At 46.1% G+C, this 10,600-nt stretch overlaps 1 protein-coding gene across 1 annotated transcript in view; it reads right to left on the bottom strand.

Annotated features, from left to right (window-relative positions):
- Positions 1-2,247: 2,247 nt before the first annotated feature.
- The window catches only part of LOC106804840, a 26,020-nt gene continuing 17,667 nt past the window's right edge, over positions 2,248-10,600 (bottom strand). The window contains exons 5-9 of the mRNA XM_014806196.1: positions 7,860-8,026; positions 6,282-6,473; positions 3,752-3,866; positions 2,590-2,647; positions 2,248-2,479 (exon numbers count right to left, since the gene is read on the bottom strand). Of these exons, the coding sequence (XP_014661682.1) occupies positions 2,248-2,479; positions 2,590-2,647; positions 3,752-3,866; positions 6,282-6,473; positions 7,860-8,026 (764 nt within the window). The remainder of the gene's footprint in view (positions 2,480-2,589; positions 2,648-3,751; positions 3,867-6,281; positions 6,474-7,859; positions 8,027-10,600) is intronic.

The raw sequence follows: 10,600 nt of genomic DNA, 5'->3' as shown, positions 1-10,600 counted from the left end.
TCACCAGTCCCAGAGAACATAGACGTTCTTTCATAACCCTAGCTGCCTCAAATTCGCTCTTTCGTATTCATCTTAACAACGCACGTACACTTACCTGCTTTTAACCTATACAAAATTCAATGTCACTCTTAGAAACCACACGCGAAAGCGAACGCATTTAAACAAAAAATATTCGCACGGGGGCAACCTCGCAACAGCGTTCGTTGTGATCGTTTAAGTAGAGTCTAACCACTAGCTATAGCAGATAGACATGGGGGTTATACATTGATGTTCAGGTGAGAGACGGGGTGCCGTTACATAATATATAATATATTATATATATATATATATTATATTATATGACATGTTCCCTACAGACAAACCAGCTGTACATGTTAGCCAGAACCACGATCAAACTCGTGTGACAAATCACCGTGACAACCTCATCGGTATGTCGTCACAGCAGAACGTGCGCGGTCCACTACACGCTCTTACGACCGCCGGACTTTGACAGACTTACTACCTGTAAGCTATAGACTAAGCTGTAATCTACCTGTAATATACCTGTAACCTAAGCGGTTAAACTACCTGTGTATCTATCGCTGGTCATCACTACCTGAGTTGAGACAAGCGAGTGTTGGAAGCCTCCACCGTGGGGCGCCACCGTGCACGCGCAGCGACAGCCAGTCTTCCTTGTTGGGTATGTGGTAGTGTCCCTCGTCCAGCGAACTGTCCGGGAAATCCTCCGCTCCCGGGGACGTGTGCCCCACGGGGCTGTTGGTGCTTAAGTTCACCGCCTGATCGACGGTCTGCGTTGAAGAAGGGCTCTCCAAACCTGCAGATACAGAGTTGGAAAACCATAAGTTATATAATACAGAATACCAACGATGAAGAGCAACAAGATATCGTTATTATTAAAGAGTCGTTTAGCTCAGACTGAGTTTGTCATCAATATATACAGGTGATAATATGTACATGGTGAGGCAGAAGAGCAATAAAGGTAGTAACGACAGCTTTCAAACGAACCCTTTACTGAAGTCACTGTACGCACTCAAAAGACTCACAAAAACACATATGAATAACAATAATAATATATATAATATACAATACATATAATATAACATATTATTTATATATATATATATATATATAGGCATATAATAATACACATAAAAATACATATATATATAACATAATTGTATATCTCTCATATATATATACATATAGACGTACATATAACAATGTAGAATATATATATAAATAACATACGATTAACCCAAACATCATAGTAAACCACACGACACGATCCGAGCACGACGCCATAAACTCCGTCGACGGTCCGCACACCACACACACCACACAGCTCGCTACAGAGACACTGGACTGCAACCAACACTCACTGATATCGTCGCTGACGTCCTTGCGATGATCGCCGCCGCGCTTCTACACGGCTGCCGCAGCAGCAGAACGTACGCCCCGTTCAGATACTTGAAGATCTCGACGGACTGCAAGCTCTGCATCGGCTTCATGTCAAGGTCAGTGAGGCGGCCGAGCCACGTCAGCGGCACGTAGCGACGTCCACAGCAAGCTGACTCGCTCCGTGAAGGCTGAAGGCGTGCACAGACACAATGTTAATAATTAAAGGCACCACATGACCCCAGGTTCTTTGCATATTTTCAATTAAAATGTGTTTAAAATTACGCTACATAAAAAATTTTCACTGTTCAATATTCCATTTAGAAATATAAAACAAAATGTTTTTAAAACTAACGGCTGTATCGTTGCTACACAACAATGGTGGCGCCACTACTAGCCCATCTGCTTCAAAGTTGCGGATCACCAATTTTTCGGCTGTCAGGCTACAGGACTGAGGATGTTTCTTTATTAGCAGATAGCATAAATATAATTGCAATTTTGTGATAAGCCCTGGTCTAAAGTGCAACTTTGTCAGGATGGCACAGCACAATCGCGGGGTGTCATGTCAGCGGCCACAAATAAGAATTTCGAAACTCACTGTTGTTTACGGACAAATGTGAATGAATGATATAGAAATTTCTAGGTATATGCTATTATTAATGCACTCTACTATCATAATATACTCTAAAAATCTTAGGGGTGTGTATCCCTTTAATAGTTATAATAATAATGGTAATATAAAACAGTGACAGCTAATGCGCTCCGTGCCAGGCTGCAGCCAAAGACACATGCTGAAACGCTAACTATACATCAGCTAGGCTAATGTCAATATACGATATTAAGTATACATTATTAAGCATTATTCGGCAGCTGCAGAGGCAGCGGCACCGATACTAGTGTGCGCACCTGAAGCGGACGCGTTCCTTGAGTATGAAGGCGGTCCACGCCTCGCACAGCGCGACTACAGCTATGCTCAGAGCAGTGATCTGTGCTTCCATTGGCAGCTTTGCTGGTGGCGTCTACCACGGGCTGTAGCAGCTCCTGCACCCGCCTGCCGATGTAGCCACTCTGTGTAACCGGATGTCTGCACAAAGCAAGCATTGCTGTTATTACAACACACACGCCACGACATACACACGTACGTACATACACACGTACGTACACACACACGTACGTACATACACACACACACACAGCTGTAGCAGCTCCTGCACCGCCTGCTCGATGTAGCCACTCTGTTTAACGGGGATGTCTGCCACAAGCAAGCAAAGCATTGCTGTTACACACACACGCACGGCACGCACACACGCACGCACGCACACACGCACGCACGCCCCCACGCACGCAGCGCACCGCAACCCACGCACGCACGCACGCACGCACGCCACGCACACACGCACGCATATACGCCCACGCACCCACACACCCACACACACATACATAAGAACGTACGGGTTAATACATGATTACATGAATAAAATATGCATGCATTATGCAAATATCCCCAAGGAAATAGAGCTTACATTCTGGCCGCATGATTAGTGATAATGGTAGTTTACATAGTAGCAACAGGATTAGTGACAAGTCAACGATACAGTTCAAACCCCGTACCAAGGCAACCTTATTCAAAATGTTTGGTATTTAATGCGGGGCACCCCCCCACCCAACACTACAAGTATCGAATTGCAATTTAAATCCTGTAGATGATTTTAATATGAATAGGAGGCACCTACAGTGGGTGGGTGTAAACTGCTAATAGCCCCATTTACCCAACACACACGTACACACACACGCACGCACGCACGCACGCACGCACACACGCCCCACACACAGAAAGCATTGAGAACACAAGAAATGGATTTTTCTATGTATTGATATCAGCACTTGTGCGACATTTCACCAGCCTGGAGTGTGGGTCGATGCACCACCACCACCAACAACCACTTTACTGCCAGCATTCATCTTCAGCATAACGCACGGACGTACCGACCCCCAAAACACGCCCACCACACAAAACACGCCCAACACAGACATCACACGTCCAACACACAAAACACGCGGCGTTTTCACCGCACAACCACTCTTCTCTCTTTCACCGAACATTCCCGCGCGAACTCTCACACACACGCACACGCGAGCGCGCGCGCGCACACACACACACACACACCACACACACACACACACCACACACACACACACACACGCACCACACACACACACACACACACACACACACACACACTTGTGACACACACACTGTGACACACACACACACACACACACACACGGCTTCCCGGACTCACAAACTATAACGAGTGAGTGAATGCAAGCGAGAGAGACGAACCCATCTACGTACCACTGTTGCCCTTGCGGCGCCAGACTTTGCCGGTGGGCATTCCGGCTTGAAAGTACTCGGTGGCTCTCTGCTTGCAGGCGGCCGAGAACAGTCTGATGAGCGTACTGGATAGCATCTGTGTGAGAAACGCAGGAGTCTATCAATATTGATATCGATATTACGATTGATTGATTGATATCGATTGATAGACTACTGAAACGTGTTAAGGACGGTTAGACGTAGGATGTAGATGTAGATGTAAGGTGTAGAGGTAGATGTAGTGTTAGGTGTAAGGAGTGTAGGTTAGGTGTAGATGTAGATGTAGATGTAGATGTAGGATGTTAGATGTAGATGTAAGTATGTAATGTGTTTAGATGTAGAGCGTAGGTGTAGATGTAGGTGTAGGTGTATAGATGTAGATGAGGTGTAGATGAGATGTAACTGTAGATGTAAGGTGTAGATGTTAGATGCTAGATGTAGGTGTAGTGTAGGTGTTAGAATGTAGATGTAGATGTAGATGTAGATGCAGAGTAGTTCAGATGTAGAATGTGATGTGATGATGTAGATGTGCTTAGATGCGTCAAATAGATGTAAGATGTAGAGTGTAGAGGTAGAAAGGAGAAGTAGATGTAGACTGTAAGATGTTAGAAGTACGATGTATGATTGTAGATGTAATGTAGAATGTAGATGTAGCATGTAGGTTGAGATGTAGATGTAGATGTTAGAGGTGATTGTAGATGTAATTGTAGATGTAGATGTTAGATCTGTAGGATCTGCAAGATGCAGATGTAGATGTAGCATTGTAGATGTTAATGTAGATGTAGACTGTGATGTAAGGATGCTAGAGTTAATGCAGATGTTAAATGTAGAGTAGATGTAGATGTAGATGTGATGTAGAGTAAGAAGTACAGATGTAGGTGTAGATGTAGATGTAGAAGTATGATGGTAGAGCTTAGATGAGATGTAGATGAGATGTAGATGATGTGGTGCAACGATGTAGATGCCAGACGTAGATGTACGATGCCTAGATGTAGATGTAGAAGTAGAAGTAGATCGTAGATGTAGATGTTACATTGTAAACCCGACCAGCCTTACTGACTGCGTTCACGTCGTGAGAAGCGGAAGGTTAACTCGTTGGCTAGAGCTTATACGTTGTCCACTGCCACTGCTATCAAACGCAGCCACGGCGCATGTTCCTTGCGTGACGGAAGGATATAAACCCGGGGGGGGGGGGTCACTATATATGCCGGTATTACCCCATGTGCGTTCTCACTAAAAATAATAGGCCCCCTAGTGCGAACTGCACATTGGAAAACCCTACCCCCTATTGCAGACACAATTGAAGAATACCACCACCTATTGCATACACAATGAAAATATCCCACCCCCTATTGCATGCACAATGAAAGAGTCCTACCCGGACCCTACCCCCTATTGTGATGTCTTGCAGACAAGTGGAGGGAATGGAGGGGGCCCGTAAGGGGGGCCTACTGCGGGCGCAGTGCTTGACTTGAACGATCCCGAGGGCTTATTGCGGGATTAGCTTTGTAAAGGGGGGCCTATTTTCTCCCGCGCGGGCCCGCTTTAGAAGTTGGAAAACAGCCCCCTAACCCGCAAAAATTTCGAACGCACATGGGGTAATACCGGCATACATAGTAACCCCCCCGAGGATAGAAATTCGCAGACGGCGACGCAATCGGCTGGTCGTGTTGTCGTTTCCATCTACTCAATTATCGTCACTAATTGCTAATCAAGCATGCCAGGCTTCACGTGTGCCAACAGTGCCCGCCTGTCAATCTACGGGGATGTTTTAGATTCTCATCGGGAAAAAATGGGGAAAGATCGTGTTTCGTGACGTGGGGAACTCGTGCAGCCAGGATCATATTTACAGTTCAACGTGCGCGCTATGGAGTTGTTAGCATCTGTTCAATATACCATCAATATATCAAACTGATAGATCAATATATTGCTATCAATAGACCGGCAACATACATCACACTACATTAAGAACCGACCGCGTGCCTTTACTAATTAGACATTTCCTTACAGAGATAATGGCGTGATTGGGTATCTCCCCCCGCTCCCCTTCCTCCCTTCCCTCTAACCCTTTCCCTTCCTCCCTTCCCTCTCCCCTCCCTTCCGGCTGCCTCAGGCCACAATCATGTACCAGGGGAAATTTAGACCCCCCTTCCTCCTCTCCCGCAAGTTGCGTTCGCTCGAGGAAATGATTTCAAAAGCGAGTCAAGCCGCAGTGAGCCAATACGCCGCCGTCCGTGCGCGCGTCTACGAACGATATCTGACCCCGTTCGTCTGCCGGTCCATTTCTGTGCGTGGCATTTGCGATGGTGACCGTTCGGTTGCCAGGGCGACGAAACAAACGCTCGGTTGTCGGGGTGACAAAAGAAATGCTCGGTTGCCAGGGCGACGATAGAAATGCTCGGTTGCCAGGGCAACAAAACAAACGCTCGGTTGCCAGGGCGACAAAACAAATGCTTGGTTGCCAGGGTGACGAAAAAAACGCTCGGTTGCCGGGGCGACGAAACAAACAAACCTGCAGCGCGGACGCTCCGTCGTGCAGCTGCTGCCAGACGACGTCGACGCTGCGAATCGTCTGCAGCACGACGGCGTTGCAGGCGCCACCTGGCGGCGGACTGCCGAGCAGGAGCTGGTCGAGCTCCGAGTGCAGCTTGTGTACGTTGGGCTGGCCGAGATAGAAGAGTCGTCGGTTGACGTCAGACAGCATCTGCGGGTGCGCACGATAAAAAAACAAGAAGACAGCGTTAGGAGAAGGAAGAGGAGGGGCAGGAGGAAGAGCAGGAGGAGGGGCAGGAGGAGGAGGAGGAAGAGGAGGGGCAGGAGGAAGAAGAGGACGGGCAGGAGGAGGAAAAGTAAGAGGAGGGGCAGAAGGAGGAAGAAGCGAGGCAGGAAGAGGAGACGGAGAAGGACGAGGGGCAGGAGGAGGAGGGGCAGGAGGAGGAGGAGGAGGAGGAGGAGAAATCGTCTATTCACGTCGGACAGCATCTAAAGTGAGTGTGTTCGCACGATGAAAACAAGACGACAGCGCTACACGCGGCGTCACGGTGAACGAGGAGCGAGCGTGCGAGAGATTACTTTTCAGAGCTAGAATTCTTATAAATGAGTTGATCTTGAGTCAGCAGTTGATAACATTTTTTGAAAATAAAAATAAAATTTTAGAAAGTAATTCATAAAATGTAAATAATGGAGTGGCTTTCTAAAATCACCGTTCTTGCATTCTTGCATGCAGCTTCTTTACATGCTTTATTAATAGAAGACCAGGTAAATCTAGTTATCTGTCCCAACAAATTCAAGTGCGGATTTAGGCCGGTTTGCACCAGTTTCCAGAAACCGGTCACAAGCCTCAAAATTCACCAGAATGCACCAAATATAACCTAATTTTAAAAAAATTCCCGGGGGGCATGCCCCCGGACCTCCTAGCTGCAGAAGAACATATGGAAACTGGTCACCCAAACCCTCTGGATCCGCCCCTGAAATTGTTACTAACGGTTGTCAGCAATAAGGCACGTGATAAATACGCTCTCATCAGCACTACAGACAGATAGACAGTTACATCTGTACACACTCTAGGGAAACCCTGGAAGTCTGCTTTATAGACAGCGACCGTTCTATAGAAGGGGCTTCACCGTATATGGGTCAATCAAGGGAATCTCCTTTATAGATAGATTTCCATTCTATAAACATGGATTCCCCGTATAACTCCCACTCAGGAGCAATGCTAAAAGCCCCGTATAGACAGACGTTTACTCTTTAGAGATGTCTGTTAGCATTTATTCTGTCCACTAACACATGCTCGACTCATACTGCAGCGACCAACCGTCATCTGCAGCCAACGTCGTTGCCTAACTTTAGACTACTGTAGACTTTAGTTGTACGTTAGACTTAGTACTTTGTAGACTTTAGTAGTCTGTAGTTGCCTACTATAGACTGTAGCCTAAGTCGTTGCCTAGCTATAGACCTTTTGTAGACTTAAGTTTCACTTTAGACACTTAGTACTTAGTAAACGTTAGTAGACTGTTTAGTAAACTGGCGGGGTGGGGGTCTCTGAGTAAGGTTGGGACTCGCCGGTGTGCATCCGATACCATCTACACACCTTGAGATCGGTTTGTGTGATGAGCAGGAAAGGTCCGAGTGACCACGAGCTGAGGAACTGAGTGGCCTTGACTCGCGACCAGTTGGTGGCGAGCGTGAGAGTGGCGAGCACACACGATAGGCTGGGCAGTAGCAGCGGCAGCAGCTCTCTACACTTAAGCTCTTGGTCTGCGAACAAAATACACGCAGCGTTAGATGTCTTGTTGCACGGCGACTCGACATTAACCACTTAATCTACTCTACATTCTGAACAATCTCGTAATAGTCTAATCACTTATCACGGTCACACGACACATTGTTTCAAGTTCCGGAACATATTTTTTTACATTTCAGTGACAGTTTTAATAATGAACAACATGTTACAACAAATTTAAAGCTGTTAGTTATGTTAGCGAAATTATATTAATCAAATTATCCATAATGATCCATATTAAACAGCATTTTGAAAACTTTTTAAACATGATTAGGATTAGATGATGAAGAATTAGTATTAACATTTTTTATTCTGTTGGTTATGTTGGCAAAATTATATTCCTCTTTTTTCCTCGACTCGAGAAAGTTCAAATAACCTCCTTTTGATCACTAGCTCTGAATGACAGTCTACCCACGTGAGATTTAGTAAAAGCCTCGCACTTGAACTGAAAACATCAGCACGAACGCTACACAGGCAGGCATTGATCCGCGCGAACACGCTTCTATACGTATGACCGAGTTGCGAACCCAGCTAATGCGCCCCTCGCTAGCTCGCTCGCTCCCTTGTTCACTCGCTCTCGCTCTCGCGCATTGAAAACTTGCAGAGACGCAGCGCATCTCAATGCACGCGCTCGCATAAACATTATCGACACATTATGGACAACTGTCACCCGCGACGGATTAGCATGGGGACCGGAAAAGTGGGGACCGGAAAAATTGTAAAAAATTATCAATTTCAATTTTTCCCCAATTCCAAAAAAAAAATCATAATTTTTCTAAAGACGGAAATCTGTCTACAGACGGACAGTTAACGCCCATGGATTAACGCGGCTCGGACTGTGACGCGACGATGCAATATGCCCTCATCATGCCCCGGTCGTCAGAATACCGATGACGAAACATAAACTAGACACTCAGACATAAACGGCAGCTCGAGATGTATTAGGATGTAAATGTATTGTACACATACACATATATCATAATGTACACATACAAGTATATCATAATGTATACATAAACATATATCATAATGTATAGAGTACATATAACAATGTAGAATAGATATAATAACATACGATAACCCAAACATCATAGTAAACACACGACACGATCGAGCACGACCGCCATAAACTCCGTCGACGGACCGCACACACACACACACACAGCTCGCTACAGAGACACTGACTGCCAACCAACACTCACTGATATCGTCGCTGACGTCCTTGCGATGATCGCCGCCGCGCTTCTTACACGGCTGCCGCAGCAGCAGACGTACGGCCCCGTTCAGATACTTGAAGATCTCGAGCGACTGCAAGCTCTGCATGGCTTCATGGTCAAGGTCAGTGAGGCGGCCGAGCCACGTGCGCACGTAGGCGACGTCCACAGCAAGCTGACTCGCTCCGTGAAGGCTGAAGGGTGCACAGACACAATGTTAATAATTAAAGGCACACATGACCCCAGGTTCTTTGCATATTTTCAATTAAAATGTGTTTAAATTACGCTACATAAAAAATTTCACTGTTCAATATTCATTAGAAATAAAACAAAATGTTTTAAAACTAACGGCTGTATCGTTGCTCACAACAATGGTGGCGCCACTACTAGCCCATCTGCTTTCAAAGTTGCGCATCACAATTTTTCGGCTGCAGGCTACAGACTGAGGATGTTTCTTATTAGCAGTTAGGCATAAATATAATTGCAATTTTGTGATAAGCCCTTGGTCTAAAGTGCAACTTTGTCAGGATGGCAGCACAATCGCGGGGTGTCATGTCAGCGGCCAAAAATAAAGATTTCGAAACTCACTGTTGTTTTACGACAAATGTGAATGAATGATTATAGAAATTTCTAGGTATATGCTATTATTTATGCACTTACTATCATAATATACTCTAAAAATCTAGGGTGTTGTATCCCTTTAATAGTTATAATAATAATGTTAATATAAGACAGTGACAGCTAACGCGCTCCGTGCAGGCTGCAGCAAAGACACAGTGAAACGCTAATATACATCAGCTATGCTAATGTCAATATACGATATTAATTATACATTATTAGGATTATTCGGCAGCTGCAGAGGCAGCGGCACCAGTACTAGTGTGCGCACCTGAAGCGGACGCGTTCCTTGAGTATGAAGGCGGTCCACGCCTCGCACAGCGCGACTACAGCTATGCTGAGAGCAGTGATCTGTGCTTCCATTGGCAGCTTGCTGGTGGCGTCTACCACGGGCTGTAGCAGCTCCTGCACCGCCTGCTCGATGTAGCCACTCTGTGTAACGGGGATGTCTGCACAAGCAAGCATTGCTGTTATACACACACACGCACGTACATACACACGTACGTACATACACACGTACGTACACACACACGTACGTACATACACACACACACAGCTGTAGCAGCTCCTGCACCGCCTGCTCGATGTACCCACTCTGTGTAACGGGGATGTCTGCACAAGCAAGCAAGCATTGCTGTTACACACACACGCACGCACGCACACACGCACGCACGCACACACGTACGCACGCACGCACGCACACACGCACGCACGCAC

This window comes from Priapulus caudatus, unplaced genomic scaffold, assembly GCF_000485595.1.
Source record: "Priapulus caudatus unplaced genomic scaffold, Priapulus_caudatus-5.0.1 Scaffold90, whole genome shotgun sequence".
Taxonomy (NCBI): domain Eukaryota; kingdom Metazoa; phylum Priapulida; class Priapulimorpha; order Priapulimorphida; family Priapulidae; genus Priapulus; species Priapulus caudatus.
This window is presented reverse-complemented; position numbering and strand designations above follow the sequence as displayed.